At 43.4% G+C, this 19,523-nt stretch overlaps 1 protein-coding gene across 7 annotated transcripts in view; it reads right to left on the bottom strand.

The window, feature by feature from the left end:
• ADAMTS12 (ADAM metallopeptidase with thrombospondin type 1 motif 12) overlaps positions 1-19,523 on the bottom strand; it is a 353,569-nt gene that overhangs the window by 73,045 nt on the left and 261,001 nt on the right. For 6 of the 7 annotated variants that reach the window (XR_002092999.2, XM_059725240.1, XM_019495974.2 and 3 more), the window contains one exon: positions 1,575-1,695. The exons of the other annotated variant lie outside the window; for it this stretch is intronic. Coding sequence is in view for 5 of the 6 variants with exons in the window: in XM_059725240.1 (XP_059581223.1) it covers positions 1,575-1,695 (121 nt within the window). In the remaining variant the exon portion in view is untranslated. The remainder of the gene's footprint in view (positions 1-1,574; positions 1,696-19,523) is intronic. 7 annotated transcript variants of the gene reach the window in all.

Genomic DNA, 19,523 nt, shown 5'->3' with positions numbered 1-19,523 from the left:
CACCTGCACCCAATCTTCCTGCCCTCCTGACAGCCTGTTTCAATTGTTTGTCTCTTCCTGCCACCAGACTAGCTACTATATGCAGTTTTCCACCATATCTTATGGTGTTAATCTCTCTCCATCTCCTTATCCCATTTTTTTCATCTACCCAGTCTTCAGCCTCCTTCATAACACCAATTTCTTGACTGATCTCTTTCCACTCTTCCATTCCCTATCCCGCCCCCACCATTACTATCTGTCCCTCACCTCCCAGTTTCACTGGTCCCCAGTCCCAACTTTTTCTACATGGTTTGTTTTCTTTTATTTTCTACTCAATCAAATGATTCCCAGCCCCATGTTCTACTTCACTTTGCAGCTCCTTGCCAATTGCTATTCCCAGTATCTTTGCAAAACCAACCCCAGCCTCCCTTCTAGCTCCTGTTCTCAACTGCCCCTCCTTCTGGCTCCCAGTCACAGCCTCCCATCACCACAGTGTGAGTCTCTCTTCCCAACACACCCCCATTTCTCCTTCCTTTGAGTCTCATTTGCAGCAAACTCTTTCTAAAATTTCTTTCTTTCCCTCCACCCTGAACTAGCTCTTGTTTCCTCTGCATTCAAATGAGACAGGTTGCCCAGGGGCATCATGTTGGATTTTTGGGCTCACATACACACGCATGGAGGATGCTCCAATGCACTTTAATTACAGTGCATTGGAGCAGACTTCATGGTCACATGTGCCAGCATCCCCATGCTGAAAAATGGTGGTGGGGCACTAAACTAAAACTCGTTCAAAGCACCCTGCCACCATTTGTCAGTATGGGGACACTGATACACAAGATGCTCTGGACACTTTTTAATTAGTGTGGGTCTTGGACCTGTGTTAATTAAAGCACACCCCTGCCCCTCCGCCCTCCTCCCCCCCCCCCCCCCCCCCCCCCCGAGCACATCTATAAATCCCCTTGAGAGCAAAACATTTCTCAGTTCAGGACTCATGGGTAAAGGGGGAAGGTAGCAGGAAGCTACCTTTTGAACCTGAGGGCATCCTGTAGTGACAATTAGGTAACTGAGATAATGCCTGTGCAAGGGTCCCCAGCCACAGTCCTTCTTGCCTTGCATGTTGCTGATGGGCTTTAGATTTTTGCCATCCAGAAATGAAGCATGGTAATTACCAAGGGGCTCATTTGGGGAAATTTCTAAGTAGATTAATGAGATTTTATTTGCAGTATGGGGCATGAGGCATGGACACACCAGTGGCAAATCCAGCAGCTGAGGAGCTGGGGCTGTGATAGTCATGACAGATACATCTTCCCTGCCACTGATTGTCATGTCCATGGGGATCTAAGGGCCCCAGATTCTGCAACAGGCCATGCTCCTGACCCCCTGCCAACTTGCATTGGTTCACCTGTAGTCCATACACCCCTGCTCTAGGAATCCCTTATAACTCTAAAGAAGGTGATGCAAAGTCTTCACATCAGTAGTATATCAATGGTAATTTGACATTCTGACTGATCACCACATTACAAAGAGTAGACACTTGTAGCCTTTTTATTTGCAGAATGGTCTCATCAAGAGGAGAGGGAAAAAGACCTCTTTACCTACTCCTTCACTTTGATTGAACATCATCATCACCGTCTGACAAGCAGAGCCATCTCCCAGGCAAACTCCACATTGATCTTCAGTTGCATTAGAATTTATCTCATAATCACAGCCAACAGTCTAAAAGGAAAGAGATTTTCAGGATAAGTGATGCATGCATCCATACTGTGTTACTACAGACCCAACACAACACTGACTCCAATCCCAGCTTTTAATCAGCTGTTCTATAAAGAAGAAAAGAACTAATTTAATAGAATACTACATGCATACAGAAGCTTAATAGGAGAAGCTGACATATGTAGTCTAAATATAAAAATAATGCTTAGTGTAAAAAGGGCTAGGCATTATTCATGAAGTGCATTCCAGGAACAGGTGACTGTAACTAGAAGTAATTATTACAATAGGCACACAGCTCTCACTTGGCAGAAACTGTCCAGCACATCCAGGATTATTTCTATTTTTGTATGGCATGTATGTGTCCTGGGCTTCCCAAGAAAATTATGTACCAGTAGAACTAATAAAATAGTCCTGCCAGTAGCACCTTAAAGAAGCTCTAATATTTTACCTACTGTATTTACTTTGGCAAATCTTACACTGAGCTGAACATTTTTTTTTTTTTTTGGAAAACTTGGAACAAACACTTTTAATGATGAATGTTTTGAATTTATAATGCTGTTGGTACTTAAAGTATTTGGTGCATGTTGGGAACTGGAATCAGCTGAGTTTGTGCAAACATGGTAAATTTAAGCCACCAAAAGCTTCATACCAAGTTAATCCAACTTGGACACCTCCCCAGCCCAGAAGAGCACATTGAAGGTAGAGTTGGACAATTAAATAATATTGCAGCTTGGTGCCCAGCCCACAAAATGAAATATAGTCTTTTTTTTTTAAATTCTAACAGAAATAAAAAATGTGGTTTTCTTTATTATTTAAATATCAAATAAAAATCCACTAGATGAAACACTTCTTCCACCCTGAAGAAACATTTTTCATTTAATGTATTTTACCCTCTTTCTTTACAAAAATTACACATAAATATATATTTAGATAACTTTCAATGCAAAAAAGTAAAAGTAACTAATTTTGAAAAGACTGAAATCAATGATTTTTCCTTCCCATTTTTTCTTTCCCCAGGACAAATAATAATTTGACTCCAAATGCATATTTTGGTGAATGAATTAGTTCTATGAATGAACTAGTTCTATGATGCCAGCCCCTCAGCTGAGGCGTTGGGGACAGTGGGTCTGAAACCATCCCCAGAAATCATTCAGTTCTGTTTGGTGCCTTAGGAACATTTGCCAGTGGTATAAATTAGCACGGCTTAGTTTGTCATCAATCATTTTGGGAGTAGTGCAGTAGTACATAGGTTCCATATGCTGCGAATGGTTTCTGATGCTTCTCTCCCCTTCACTGACAAAACGCTCTAAATTAGGGAGAATCTCTCCTTGTATAATCCTAATGGTTTTATTTTTCTAGTGATGCATTACAGTTAAGCCACAGAAAAAGATTCCTAAGATCAGTTTAGTTAACATTGGGTGCCTCCAGATGTGTGGGGAGGCTGCCCCAAAACGCTGTAATTACAGTGCATTGGAGCAGACTCAGTTAATTGAGTCTGCTGGAGCATGCTAATTAGGATGCTCCAGCAGTTTCCGTGTTTTGTGTATCAGTGTCCCTGTGCTTCAAAATGGCAGCAGGAGTGCTTTAATTAAAGCTCATTCGACAAGCTTTAGTTAAAGCACCTCCACCGCCCCTTTGAAGTGTGGGGATGCTGATAAATAAGATGCTCTGGGTACTTTAATTAGAGCAGCTATTGGAGCCGTTCTAATTAAAGTGTTCCACCCCCACACTCCTGAAGCACATGTAAAAACGCACATGAATTTAAAATCTGAGAAATGAAGGGAAAATATGGCTCCAAATAAAAGCTAGAATGTTATATGACATTGAGCTTTACACTTTCATTTTAATAGGCAATTACTTTTCAAACAGTAGAGCATGTCAGCTTGACTTTGTAAGACTTGAGTCGCTCCTAAGAGTCCAATAACAATTAAGTTATATGACCCAAACAAGTGATTTGGTGCTTTCTGAATTTCAGCTGTCATCACCACAAATCTTTATCAATAAATAGTACACACAAGGCTGTCTAGCTGGTGGCCTGTGGATTGCATGTGGCTCCCAAGAGATTAATGTGCAACCCTGGACTCTGGATCAGGTGCAACTCCCTGCTTTGCTCTTCTGCTGGAGTGCCTAGGCTCTCTCTCCCTCCTTTAGCTTCTGCTGCCTGCTCTCATCCCTGGGGGTGGCAGCTTGGCCCACAGGGCTGAGAGAGCCCATGGCCAGAGGGCTCAGGGACCTTGTGAGACATCCACATGAGTGTGGTGCAGCAAGAGTCACCTGCCACAGGAGCGGAGGGCAACAGTGTTTTGCAGCACATCTGCAAGGCACAGGGTGTGTGCTGTGTGGCACACTGCAGTGCATCTGCACAGCATGGGGAAGGGGGCTGCACAGCACATCCACATGCTAAATGGGGCGTGGTTATGTGGCACATCCATGAGGGTGGGAAGGGATGAAGGAATTTCATGGTGTAGGGGACTCGCACGGTATGCCAGCAGAGCATGGGGTGTCATGATAGGTTGGGGAGGGGCAGGTGCAGCATGCAGCCCACTTGTGGTCCCCAGCCACTTTGAAGTTGGACAGCCCTGTTGCAACACAATAATGGTGTTTAGTACAGTTTAAAAATCCCAAATTTATTTTTAGTCTTCTGAAACGGAACATTTATAGTTATTCCTGTATCAAAAAAAGGAATTACTGTCCTTCTGTCCTGACTTAGGACAGAAATGTTTTAAAATAAAAATATAATTTTTCATGGGAGGAAGACTATTCTTTCTGTCACCTCTCTCATTTACAAGAGAGCATCTTAACTGAGGGTCCAGGCCCATTGAAAACAACAGGAAAATGGAAGCTATTTTGAAACAGGTACACTAACAGAGGGCAGCACTAATAGTATTTTGGGTGTCCTACTTGAACACTTTCATATTGCAATGTGTTTGCTATTCTTTTAAGTGTATCCTTAGCTCTGGATTTCATTAGGGACTAGCTATAGCATTCCTCTAGCATACTTTAGTCTATACTGTTGATATGCACACTGTACATGGGTTCAAGCGCCTGATGCTTTACAGGCTGGCTTTGCTCAGTTCCACTAAGAGTGCCTGAACCAGTCCTCAATACAGAGGCTGTAAGTGCATTAGTATACTTGCTGCCTTGCAGGCTGGCTTTGCTCAGTCCCCTACACCCAAACATAGGCTTTGTAATAAATAATCAAATAAGCAAGAAAAACCTTTAGTCTTTCTCCAGGCAGTAGGAGAGAGCCCTTCAGCTCCAGCTCTTCCTAGAAGTGAGCTCAGGTGGGTTTCAGTCCGTCTCCTGACCACAAACTGCTCCTTCCTCGGATAAAGCTGCTTACTTGCTTGCTTGCTCTCTTGTTCTTGCCTGTGCTTGCACTCTCCCTCTCTCTCACTCCTCCCCCACTTAGGCTTTTAACTGTTAGCTAATACCCCAGAGCTGGGCTCCTGCCCCAAGGTTGTCTGTCTCACTTAGAGTGCCAAAAAACTTTCAGGGAACCTAGCTCAGGTTTAGGTGACTTAGTTTAAGCCACCTAAACCTGGGTCAGGATGGCCATGTGCATGCATTCATTGCTAAACCAGGAAGAGGTACAAGCAGCCAGAGACAAATAAGTTGGAAGCAGGAAGGACTGGCAGGTCTGGGGTGGGTGGCAGGCTTTGTAGTGGGGAGCTGTCTGCAGGGGGAGCTGCCTGGTCCAGGGGGAGGTTTTTCGGGGGAATAAAAATATCTGGGCTAGGGTTGTGGGGGCAGAAGAGGTAAAAACACCACAGACTTGGGGCTATGGAGAATAGCTGGGATTTCCCAGTCTTGGGGCAGTGCTGGGAACACATGCAAGCATGCGTTACATCAGGTTGACCCATTTTAGGTCATGTTAACTCATGTTAACTCATGTTTTCATCCAGCGAGAACTAACTTTAGATTGGGGTCATTTTTAGGGAGATCTAAATCCTGTAAATGCTTGCACCCAGCCATTAGATCACCCTAAACTTGGTCAGAGCAATCTAAATGTAACACTCGCACACATCTTTAAAGGGCCAGACCATCCTGTTACATACCCTCAATTTTTAACTTTGTGTTGCAATAGAAAGACAACTGCTATTGTTACATGGTCCTGTTCACCATAGATTTTGAGACAGCAATCAAGATTTTATAAGGATTCAAAAATCTAAAAAACTCCAGTTTCATCCCTGATGTAATAGCACTGATATCCCTTTTGCTTGATATAATGAAAACCAATTCTATAATTGGAAAACAAAATAATTTCAACTGTTAAGTTCTAATCAGACAATTTATATAAAGGAAGCTCTCATTAGACATTTCTTCCAAATGAAAGTACAGACAAGAATCTGTAGACTAAATAGCTCTAATTTCTATGTGATCCACCTACCTAGTGCTTATCACTGTGATACCTGAGCATCTGCAGTAGTGTTGTAATTACATGCCCCAGAATGTTATGCTTTGCCAGTTTAAGTGCTTTCTGTGAAAAATGATACATTATTTTATGGTCATGAAATTCTAACACTGTATTGACAAATAAGGCATTGAAGATGTTGCAATTGTCTATGTTATTCTAATTCTATATTTTTCAACACTTCAGGAATACAGCCTATGTTATACTGGCCCCTGTGCATATGAATACATGGGGTCTCCTGCTCTTAGGATGCCTTCATGTGGTAGGGACAGAGGCAGGCTGCATGAATAGCGGATTTTTCAGCTTGGAAAAAAATTCTGGAATTAAAATCAACTATAAATACATAAAGAAAGAAAATAAATAACTAGAATAACAAAACAAAACAAAACTGGCAAACTATAACATTCAAAATATTTTGGTTGTTTTTAAGTTATTTAACCACTTAAGAACATTTTAGCTAAACTTTTGAAATATTTCACTTCTCCCAGTTAAAATTCTTATCTTTTAAATGCTTTTTATCGAAGTCACCAAACACAACCTGAATTTCTGAACAGGTTCAGTCTCACTGTGATATATTTTTTGGGGGAAAAAAAACAACCCCCAAAAGCCATAATGCTGTCAGCTCTAAACAGAAGACAATGGCATTCCTGGGTAGGTTTTGTTCAGAATCATGGTAGCTTTTTGCTCACTGGGATGATTGTATTTTGAAGAGAGTTTGAATAAGCTGTACATGGTTGCCTCACACCACATGCCTCACTAGTACTCAGAAGATGCCCTGACAGCAGAAATAATACTTTTTGGCACTGGTGTTTGGGGCTCCTCCTCCCTACTCTCTGGGACTAAGCCTCCAAGGTCTCACAGTTTATAATCTCTCTGTGCCACTGACTTTGTCACTTCTCAGCAAGGTGGCATTTATCAGCAGGGGGCTATGAAATCTCTTTGTCATTAAATATATTGGGCTGACATGACAGGATATAAGCCAGCTTTCGACATCCTTTGATGATCCTTTAGTGCTTTTAAATGATTTCTAGTTAGACAGCTGGAGGCCTTTAGCCATGTTACGCAGATATTAAAAGGGACTGTTATAATACAGATTGTTATTTACAATTTTCTGTCACTGCCATACTCATGTAAAAATATGCTTTCAACTTGGTGCTTATGAATTCCTCCAGCACCTTCTTACCGGAGGGGATATTAAAACCCTTCCATTTTGTTTTTATCTTATTTTTAGTTAAATTCAGCACTTACAACCATACCATGGGTTCCTGATAGAAAAAAATGTCCATCAAATTAGATTAGCCAGAGCAGGATTACCTCTCAAATTTTCTTCTAACCTTTTAAAGGACAGAAGAACTTTTTCTTTATATATCAACTATTTAATTGGTTGTTGTAGTAATTGCAGAAGGAGGGTTATGCCTCATAGCAGTGAAAGGTCTTGGAGTGTATAACTGTGTTAAACCACATCTTTGATATTTTGCACAGCGGATATTAAAGATGCCTGCTGGTCATTTAATGTCAACACTCAGCAGGCATCTGCTATACCAAACAAGGTTTGTGTCAAGAACTACTGCAGTAATGCCTGCTATCTTTTCTTTTTTCTTTACTTTTCTTTTTTTTGCAGAATGTTAGGAAAAATAATTATCTTTACTGTTATTTTACAGTAATAAAGAGATATCTTAGAATCCAAACTACTGGGGTTTGGCTCATGAACAGTGCAGAATATTATAGTGAGATTAGCAGACACAGAGGGTGGTTCATGACTTCACTTTTGCCTTCCTGCATTATAGGTCTTCTGTCAAATTTAGAACTAACGAGGTGTCTATGCTTCTTCCCTCCCACACTGATAAACCCATTATGGCTCTGATTTTGCCAGAAGTTGAGCACCTGTTACTACAATTGGAAGCAAACAGGTATTAAGGGCGCAGACAGAAGTGACAGTTTTTGCCTGATCTGGCCACAGAATGCAGTCTATAGCCATGACCAAACACAAGGACATAGCTGCAGACTACTTAAAAATGGCCAATCAGGTGAAAATCTAAACCCTCATTAAATGAGGGTTCAGATTAAAACATTTCAAAACAAAGCATCTTCCGTAACTTGTGTTTGTCTGCCTGCCAACCTTCAAGTTGTTTTCAGAACAGGAGGGGGGAAGGGGAGTGGAGGGAGTTTGGTCTGGGGGTTTTTCAGACCCCACTGGAGGATGGGGTGTATTGGAGCTCCCCCCTGAGGTGGTGGTGGCAGTGAGTTCCAATTCACCCACCCCACCCTCCAGCGCCAGGTGAGGAACCCCTAGAACAAGCTCCCTCTGCTCCCTTCCCCCCTCCCATTCTGAAAATAGCACAGGCTGGCATGGAGGAGGGGCCACTGCTAGAGGAAACTGGCAGGAGGCTGGCAGCTAGCAGCTAGATTTCCTGCCCCCTGGAACCAACAGTGAACTTGTTTGGTTTGGGGGATCCTTGCAACTCAGAACACTTCCTGCAAAGCGTTCTGAGTTACAGCTGGGAGTTGCACTTCTGTCTGCACCCTAAGAGCATCAAATACCTCATATTTAGCACCCCTTAAGCATCTGCACAGACAGCTACATGGTAAGACTTTGATTTTCTCCAAGAATGGACTGGTTCCATGATCATACCTGTTTCATTATAATCACCTCAAATAAGTACCTGTACATGATGAGCTAAATTAAAGATAAAAGGTTTATTCTGAATGCTGTGCTGGAACCTGATGTTAATTTTGTGATGAATACAGATTTTTTTTAACACTCGAAAACAAAACTTAAAAAAAATATTATATTCAATTATAAATTTTTTAAAAATTAAAGTTATTTCACAATGGAAAAATGAAACATTCTTCCCAGACTGCTTTTTAAATATTTTTAAAAGTGAAAATGCTTCTTTTTCAATGTTTCTTTTGCAACACACCAGGATTTCTTAGGGTGATAACTTTTATTGGACCAACTGTGTAGTTGGAATAGAGTTAGACAAGCTCCCAGATGCAAGACATTCTTTATCAGGTCTGAGGCAGGCATAGCATAGTAAAGAACCGTAGTGGGAGATAGTAAGAGGGAGTCCCAGGGATAGATTCACAGATAAAGGGTCAGAAGGGACCTTGCAGATCTTCTAGTCCAACCCCTGAACTAGAAGATCTGCAAACATACAACATGTAGCAAACATACAACATGTCATAAAACAAATACCAATGTTTAGCCCTTGGTTCTTAGTGTCCAGCCAGCTTATGAAGTTTTGTCCCCAAGTTCATCTTTTAAAGGTGTCAGGTAGGTTTCCCTTCTGCACAAGGATAGTGAGGTCAGACAGGGAGTGGTTGTTCTATGAGAAATGTATCTCTGTCCTTTCTATTTTTCCTATGAGAGTTCCTTCTGGTGCATAGTTGCTGTTTAGTTTCAACCACTTAGTTGCCATAAGGGTACTTGTTGCACTAAATCAGGTATATCACATTTTGGGAAAGGCAGGTGTAGGAACAGTGGATTCTGACTTTTTTGATGGCGGGTGTTGATAGTAGAGGCAGGCTGTATCTACACATGATGCTTACTGCTCAGTAGCTCATTACTACTGCACAGTAGCATCACTGAGCATGAACTGTGACACGATGCTACTGAGCAGTAGTAATGAGCTACTGCACAGTAAGCATCACTAGGCAACCATGCCGGGATACAAGTACTAAATAACTGTGCAGTAACAACTGTGCAGTGGGCGGCTCAGGGAAATGTGCCTGCAGTAGAAATCTGCTGACTGTTTAAGTATTTCCTGCCAAGGCAAGGCTGAGTTCCAAACTATCAGAGTATCATAGTTGGTAGGGTTGGAAGGGACCTAAACAGATCATCAAGTCCGACCCCCTGCCTTGGGCAGGAATGGATGCTGGGGTCATATGACCCCAGTCATGTGTCTATCCAGCCTCCTCTTAAAGACCTCCAAGGTAGGAGTGAGCAGCACTTCCCTTGGAAGTTGGTTCCAGGTCCTAGCCGCCCTAACTGTAAAGTAATGCCTCCTGATATCTAGCCTGAACCTGCCCTCTATCAACTTGTGGCTTTTATTCCTAGTTACCTGGTGTGGTGCCCAGGAGAACAGGGCATCTCCTATTCCCTGCTGATCCCCCCTGGTGAATTTGTAGACAGCCACCAGATCTCCCCTCCGCCTTCTCTTGTGGAGGCTGAATAAGTTCAGGCCCTCTAGTCTCTCCTCGTATGGCCTGCCCTGCTGCCCCCTGATCATGCGAGTGGCCCTCCTCTGGACCCTCTCGATGCCTAACTGACATCAAGTGGAATAAGCAGTGGGGATTTTTCTGATGATGATGAATTGGTAAGGTAAGGGGCTGTTTGAAAGCCAGGAGTGAAGAGGATGGGAATATTTCTCTTAAGATCTGATCTTCGTTGAGTAGGCTGTAGTTATCTGGTGATTCTTCTAATTGGTTACAGTGCAGGGTGGTGATGACCACCAAGGGTGTGCAATAGCTGGGCGTTTTCTTTTTGTACTGTAGTTGGTTACTGCTGGGTATCTGGATAGGTCTTTCAAATATTTCTCTACTTGATTGTCCTTGTTGTATAAAGGCAGATTTTAGGTTGGTCAGGTGAGCATCACAAGTGTTCTCCACAGAGCAGATGTGGCAGTACCCGAGGGCTTGGACGTAGATTTTGGTAGGCTTTTTTGAAACAAATGTTCATTACCATTGACCTCTTTCTACAAAACATGTCACTTGTGAAAAATAGGTAGTTTTCCTGACAAATAAAATGGTTTGTTAAAAAATTTCTCAGAAGCTCTACTTACTAGTCACTGTAAATCTACTGGGAACACATTTCTCATTCTGCAGGTGCCATTCAGGGGAAAAAATGTAGAGGTCCTGTATTTTAATTAGCAAATCAGATACCCTTGCAAGCACTGTACCATCAGAATACTTTGCTAGTCATACTATTAGGGGCCCACAGACACTGGAAATGTAGTCCCAGACAGATGTTTAAAACAGTCATTCTTTTGAGTCAAACTAAGCAGAACGTGCATTTCAGAACCTCCCAGTGCCCAGTCCCTGTCTGCCAGGCTGAGATTTTGATGATGGCTTATGAAATTGCTCTGCTGGAGGTACAACCTCCCTTACATTGGCTAATGTGCTGCTAACTTATAAGGTCACAAACAACTGTTACAAGCTATGTGTGCTCAGCTGACGGCATGTATTTTCTATTTTCATGGTTTCTGCATGTCACATTCTGCAGAATAAATGCAAACGCAAGCCCAAATAGGACAGATTTCATTTGGAGAGAGTACAGTATATTAGACTATCGTTAAATTAGGGCAAATCATGTGACAAAGTTACCATGAGTAAATGGACATGTCAGCCACTCTGTACTGCTTGCCCATGTGCACACTCTTATCCACTGTTCAATAAAACCAGACCCAGGTTAGAACTTCTCACTCTTTCCCTGCTCAGGTTTTTTCTCTACCCAGTGAGTATCCAGTGAGCATGTTCTCTAACTTCTGCCATCAATCAGTTTTTTTTCCTAAATGCTTCGTCTGACCTAAAAAACTGAAAAGTTGTTGCCCTTAGGTTTTCTCTCCCAAACATATAAAAGCCAAATTTTCTGCAGTTGCTTTTACTTTCATGCCTGGAATCTTACCCAATAGAAAAATGTATAGAATGATATAAACTATGGAAGAAAAGCTTAGTGGTAAACCTCACATTATTTTAAATCTGTACTGGCAACTGGGCTCAGATCCTGGTCATCATTTACAATCCTTTGCACTGTTCTGGACATAGAATGAGGGAGTTGAGGATTCTTCCCCAATCTTTACTCTTTGTTACCCAGAATAAGTGCCCCACGGAGAGACAAGAATGAGAAAATGTGGGCAAAACGTACAATCCCTTATCTGGCACAGCAGCCTCTAGAAGCCGTTACAAACAGCCGAAGCAGTTCTAAGGGCCTTTTTACACGTTGCACTTTGAGATACTCAAGTGTTGATTAGTGTTAGTGCTAGCTCCAGTTTGGAGCAGTCAAACCTTAAGGCTAAAACTTTTCTGTGACTGTCCCCAACCTCACAGCTGTGACTTGGGGTGGGAAGGTAACATCCCTTGGGAGTTGGTTTGGTGCAGATCTGCCCCTTGGGCAGTAGAGTTCAGGGGGTGGAAAGTGTGTCCATGCAGAACAGGAGGGTGGAGAGGGACATTACATCCTGGGATGCTGGAGGACTGCGGTTCATCTCTGGGGCCACACTTTAATGGAACACGAGCTGAGTAACACTGAGATCAGAGATAAATCTGCCCTGGGCTGCTGTAACTTTAAAACATCTAAACTGTGTTTAAAACTAGTTTCAGGTATTGATATGTAGACAATCCAAGGGTTAAGAGCTCCAGGAGCCTACTAAAATTAATTTGTAACAAGGCCCTAAAATAGGTGGGAAAACCAGCTCTCAGCCAGCCCAGTAGTGCAGATGGAGACAGAAAGGCTTTGTGACAACGTTCTTGATCCCTGCCAGGTGCATCAAAAGCTATTTTGATCCATGCATTTGATGTTTCTTTTTTTTTTTTTATTATTATTATTTGCTTCACTATATGGCAAGGCATCTAAAGCACAGACACATACTGCCTGAATGCCTTTCTATGGGAAGAAGGATCAATTTATTTCTTGCTGCTCATGACTGAAAGGAAAAAAACCTAGAGTATTTTCCTTATTCCTCCTACTGCCACTTCCACAAGAAGAATTGTTCCTATGAGGCTGGCAGCAGGACAGTGCAATGAAAAATCCTCCTGCTCACTGAAACATGCAGTCAGACAAGCTATGTGAGTTTCAACATTTCAAGAGTGCCACATTGTGTTTTTGAAGTGTGCCCTTTCACTTTGGTCTGCCACCACTGCTCGAGCAAGGAATTCCTGTTGTCTTTCTTCTGGTGCTGTCCTGAAAAGAAAGACATATCTCCTGACATATCTATTTCTCCTTTAATCCAGTCAGTTAGGTTGACCAGATGCCCTGTTGGGCTAGCAGTGGGAGTATGTAACTGAAGTAGTAACATTAAAAAGCTACATATCAGTTAAAGTGAAACCTGATTAGAGACAACCATGAAAAAAGCCCCAAAACAAAAACACGAAATACTATTTTATTTTCCACTGCCATACATCAGTGCAGTTCACCAGTGTAATGGTACTGTAATCCTATTTCACCCTAATGATTCCCAGTTATCATACAAAATACCCCATTCTCTATATTGATTCAAGATGGCTTAAGCCTTTTAAAATTGTACACAATAAAGATATGTACTCAGTATATGAATACTTAAGATGAACAAAGTGTAATGCTCTATAATGAGAGGTGCCATATCTCCCATTTGTGCACCTCTGTGGTAGATTATGAAATGTGCGTTCTATAAACAAGAATTTGTTTGGATAATCCTACTGTTTCTATTAATCAATCCCATTTCTTACCCAAATCAAGAAAGCTCATAAATTTATCTCTATTCAATAGGTTTGTTATAATGGTAATGCCTTTTTACTAAGCATATTAAATATTTTCATTATAGTGTAACCATGTGTCTTAATAAATAATATTGCCTACTGTGATAAACAGAGGAGCACAGGAATTAGGCACCCACATCCACATTTAGACTTCTGTATAAAAGCAATTTCCATGAGATTTTGTAGTTTAGTAAATCAAATCATTTTTATTTTGGTGCTTAATATATGGGATGCGTGTCTAGACTTCAGCACATACATTTGAAAATGAGTTTATTCTTTAGCCTTGAAACACCACGTTGCCTTGTACACACCAAATGCATGTGGGTAGCAGATATATCACATAGAAGCTTGCCATGTTCATTTCTTATTTAACATCAGGCCAGGACTGAGACGTGATTTTGGCATACAAAGCAAATTAGAAATATTTTTTGTGAGAAACAGCATGTAAGACTTGCATAGGGACTGATCTGAGCCTACTGTTATATTTAATGTTTATGAATCCTGGCTTTGTGTTGTCAACAACACATTTCTATTACAGAACAAGCATTAACTCAGCCTAACTAATCAGATTAAGTGTGTTTTCAAGTTCACTCACCATAAACTGGAACACCAGCACTGTGTTTGATTAGCCTGAACAAATATGGCGCTGAATTACACGAAGAGGTGCTGCTTGAAAAGCTTTGTTGTCAGGTCTTGCACTCTGTATACATTTCACATAAAAGCTTGTGCCATTGAGAAAAGTGGCCTATTTCACTTACCTATTCATCATTCTGGATTATGAAATTGCAAGGTTACATGTATTATCACGTGATCCTGACTTTCTATTAAATCTGTTTGTTAGGAGAACTGAAACACTAAACTGTATGTGAATATTCTGTCAGAGCTTAATTCATGATACCATCAATATACGAATTAAAAAAACATCCTTAATTTTCCTGAATTGTTTATCATAATACATGCCTGACACTTATGAAAAAACACTTAAAATTATCATTTATGTCTTAATTTTGCTTTCAACTGGGATTCGCTAGTTCACCCTCACTAGATGTGTCTACACAATATGTTTAATGCACAATTGACTAATTAGCTGTGCAGTAAACATCTTGGTGTCTATGTGTACATCCCTATTAGGTTATAGTATACTAATTTACTCTGCAGCAGGATAGTACTTGTATTTGCAAGTACTATCCTGCTGTAGAGTAAAATACTCCATGGCAGTGCACGTGTAGACACTGCCCTCGCTGGCTGGGGCACAATGTGTAGACACTGCCTGCTGGGTAGCCCCACATTGAAGCACCCTTGTGCCCTAGCCAGCCCCTCCACAGCACGTTGAGACAAGGGGAGCAGCCCCCAGCTGGCAGGCAGACCTCCCTGGGACCCTTGCCAGCCAGGGCTGCTCTGACCCAGCTTAGTGTACTATGCATGAATAAACTCTGGAGCTTATTGCTCTTGAGTTTATTGCTCCTAGGTTCATGTTCAAACAGTGCCCAAGAGCAATTAACTCCAGAGTTTATTCGTGTGCAGTAATTGTTCGCGTAGATGTGTCCCCCTGAGTCATATAAAGTAAAACCTTAGCTATTTCTGGAAAGGGATATAAATGTGATTGTCACGGGTAGGGGTCCTCCAGGAGGGCCGTGATCTCCTTAAGGCCCCTTCCCCCCGTGCCAAGCCAGTCCAAGGGCACCCTCTGATTCTCTCCTGCCACATCTTTGATGTTGGTATAAGTTCAGGAGGCTGCCTTACGCCCTCTTGGACACGGTTCGTTGGGACCTCCATCCCTGTGGTTTCCTGGACTCTCCGTGGGTCTCCCTGTATGATGGGTGCTTCCCAGACACCCTAGCCTTATGGGCTATGCGTGGCTCCAACCACCCCTTATACCACGCCCCAAGCCTCGCAGTTGGACTAGACATTGTTCGGTCTCTCAGTCTGCTCTCACACCCCTCTCTCCGGGGCCTACTCTGTACTGCCGCCCTCTCTCCGGGGCCTTCTTAAGTACTGCCGGCCCCTCCTGGGGCTCTCTGTGCCCACTCTGGGCCTTCTCAAGAATACCGCCCCTCTCTTGGGGCTCTCTCTCTAATGCCGCCCCCTTCCTGGGGCTCTCTGTGCCAACACTGGGCCTTCTCGGTAAAGCCGCCCCCCTCCTGGGGCCTTCTCGGTAAAGCTGCCCCCCTCCTGGGGCCTTCTGTGCCCACTCTGGGACGTCTCGGTCTAGCCGCCTGTCTCTTGGGCCCACCGCGCTGCTACCCCCTTTCTCCGGGGCTCATTGCACTACTACCCCCTCTCTCCGGGGTTTACCACAATGGTACAACCTTCCTCAGGGGCTCACCATGCCCGCACTGGGGCTTCTCAGCAGTACCCCCTCTTTGGGGCTCGCCACGCCCGCACTGGGGCTTCTCAGTAGTACTCCCTCTCTGGAGCTGGGGCCCACGCACCCTGTACGCCGCACCCTTATTGGCGCTGGGTTCCCCACACTGCTGTGGGTTCCCTATGAGGATGCTGCACCCTCACTGGCGCTGGGGCCCCCACACCACTGTGGGTCCCTATGAGGCCTCCTCCAACCCCTAATAGCCTCACCCAAACCACCGGTGTAATAAATAACAACAAAGCAAAACACAAGCCTCTTGGCTACAACTTAACCATAAGCCACCTGGCTATAACAACATTGCTCCAACGTCCCAGAGCTGCCATCCTTTACTCGGCTTGAGTAGTACCTGCGGTTCTCACATCTTAGCTTTAGGAGCTCCTCTCTATCTGGCTGCTGGCAGGTAACTGCCAGCCTAGCCTCAGCCCCTGGGCTTTATAAGGGCCAGGCCCTGCCCCTTCCAGTCAGCTGACCTCCTGGTTGCCCTGGCAACCCACAGCTGGGCTTCTTATTCCCTGCTAGGGTTCTTTCCCCGGCAGTTTCCCCTCTCTAGGAGCAGAGCACCTCAGTGCTCTGCAACAGTGATGAACACTAGTGTAGTTTTATCCCCAGTTCTCTCACAAATAATGTATATCAGAACTGGAGAAGTTACTTTGTTGTAGGGATTTATCTCATCTGTTCATTTCTTGTTTATTTTGTTATAAAAATCAGTTACATTGGTGTAAACACATTGTGTGCGCAAACCCTCAGAAATGGTGATGCATGTATATATAGCTTGGAAATCAGTGACAGTCTCATAAACTGAGCTATTTTGTGAGACTTCAGATACTGCTGGAGCTGGGTCAAAATACACTAAGAAAAGTATTTTAATCAGTATTCTGCCTTACTCTGGACAGTCTTGCCTGACAGTAGGAAGCACAGGAATGAGAAACACTTTATTCTGGAAAAAAATGACCAAACATTTTGATATCCAAAGGTTTGTTTCAGTCTAACCTAAAGTCTGACTGTTCACCTCAGTTCCTCTTGTACCCAATGCCAGGTTTTTCATCATAATAATTAAAGTGTTCACCCAGCTGCCAATGAAGTCAAGTGGCATCTTTTATTTATTTCAAAAAAGGAATTTGGGCATGACTTCTACTTTTTCCAAGGGATTAAACATTACTAGTAAACAGCCTGTAAAAAAAATTAAGAATCAATGTTTTTTGATGCTTTTTGCAACACCAACAGTCCCCTGGGCATTAAAATCTCCAGCATGGACATGCCAACTACATGATTAGAAATTCAACTGGTTAGGGCAGGTGGCTGTCCAACATCCCTAAAGAAAGATACAAAAAAATAGTTTTCCTGAAGGATGATGATACAAGAATCATAGAATCATCGAGAAGTAGGGCTGCAATAGACCTCCAGAGGTCATCTTGTCCAACTCCCTGTCTGAAGCAAGATCACTGCTATCCAAACTATCCTGTACAAACCTCTTCTTGAACACCTCTAGTGATGGAGAGTCCACAACTCCCCTAGGCACTCTATTACATTGCCTTACTGTTTTAACAGTGAAGTTTTTCTAGATATCCAATCTAAACTTTCTTTGCTGCAACTTCAAGCCATTGGTCTATGCCTTCCTCTTTGCAGCAAGAGAGAAAAGGTGTTTCCTTCTTCTTTATGGCAGCTCTTCAGGTATTTGAAGACTGCTATCATGTCCCCTCATAAGCACCTTTTCTGCAGGCTGAACATGCCTAGATCCTTCAGCCTCTCCTCATATGCTTGCCTTCCAACACCTTTATCATCTTTGTTGCTTGCTTATGGACCCTCTCTAACTTCTCCTGTCCTTTTAAAATGTGGAGCCCAGAACTACACACAATACTCCAGATGAGGCCTAACCAGTGCTGAATAGAGAGGCATTATCACCTCTCAGGTCTTGCACCAAATGCTTCTATTGATGCATCCCAAAACCACATTCACCTTTTGTGCAGCTGCATCACACTGCAGCCTCATATTTAGTCTGTGGTCTACCAAGACTCCCAAGTCCTTTTCCATAGTGCTGCCATCCAGCCAGGTGTCCCCCATTTTATATTTGTGTTTTTGATTATTCCTCCTGAAGTGTAGCACCTTGCATTTGTTTGCATTGAACTTCATCCTATTAGCTCTAGCCCGACTTTCCAATCTGTTGAGATCCTTCTGAATTGCGCTCACATCCTCCATGTTCACAGTCCTTCCCAGTTTTGTGTTATCTGCAAACTTGCTGAAGAAACTTCCTATGCCATCACCCAAATTGTTACTAAAGATGTTGAACAGGACCGGTCCAGGACAGACCCCTTTGGAGCTCCACTCTAAACCTCCTGCTATTCTGATACGGACCCATTAATAATGACCCTTTGCCTAAGGTGGGAGGCTGCCTATTTATTGCCCAATGCCAAGGACGTAATACACAACTCTGTGCTGCCCCTATACCATGTCCCATGCTTCACAGATGGCATCATTATATGGCTCTAGTCCCATGGGACCTCCTTCTATGCCCGCCTGGCATTTGGACTCCAACTGGATCCATCTTTCTCAGGCAGTCTACTCCACCCTCATTCTGGGCTGCTAAGCTCCTAAACCCTTCTCCTTCTTGGCAGTGGCCCCCTCCAGGACCTTTGGCTACACAGACCATGGCATCACCTCTAGGCCAGTTAGAACCCTAGGCCTCTGGCTTTGGGTGTCCCTTGTGGTTGGTGCTCTGGATCTTTGACCATTCTGGTCCTGGCCCCAGCATTGACCAGTTGATGGTTTCTCTGGTTATGTTATTGAGCCACTTGCCTTCTCTCTCTCACATGGGTCTGCCTTCTCAGGCCCCTACAAATGCAGCTCACTCAGTCTCTAAGGCTGGCCTATACACAGTCCTTCAGGCCTGCCCACGTGGACCCTACTCTACGCAGCCTTCTCACTTGAGTCTACTGCTTTCTCATATGCCCTCACAGGGTCCACTACTCTGCCGTCTCACTGGGGCCACTAGGCCTTACGCTCCCTGGGTCTCAGGCCTGATGGGCCCCTTGCCTGTCCCCTCTATGGGGTAACCCACCAGGTAATGGGGGCTAAGGCTATACAGCACCCCATACTTGCCTTTCACTAGGGAGGCACTGGTGTGGCATTTCCTGGGGACCATCCCACCACAGGCAGCTCCACCACACCATCTAATCCAAGCAGGGTATAGTTTTAGGTCATTCCACAGGACCAGGAACCTCCTCCATGCAGCAACTGCCCACTTAGCTCTGAGAGCCTGGGTTTATACTGAGGCTACCCAGCCCCATCCTCCAATCAGAGAGCCCTCTTACAGTCATGTGACCACCTTGTTAAGCCACACCTCACCTGCCGGCTGCTGCACAGCCTGCTTAAGCCTTTGAAAGTGGCAGGCACCAAAGGTGCCCTGCCTCAGGCTGCAATGGGGAAAAAGAAATCAACCATTTTCAAGAAAATAAACTACAGCCAAAAATAGTTGCTAGCAGAAAAACAAACAAGGAAACAAAAAATTCCAGTGTATTAATATCCCATTTAAAAAACAACCCCTTGGACTATGAGATTCCTTTGTCTTATTACTATGTAATGGTAACTGACTACTCAAGATGT

This window comes from Alligator mississippiensis, chromosome 3, assembly GCF_030867095.1.
Source record: "Alligator mississippiensis isolate rAllMis1 chromosome 3, rAllMis1, whole genome shotgun sequence".
Lineage (NCBI taxonomy): Eukaryota > Metazoa > Chordata > Crocodylia > Alligatoridae > Alligator > Alligator mississippiensis.
Note: the sequence above shows the minus strand (reverse complement) of the source record. Positions and strands in the feature narration are given on the sequence as shown.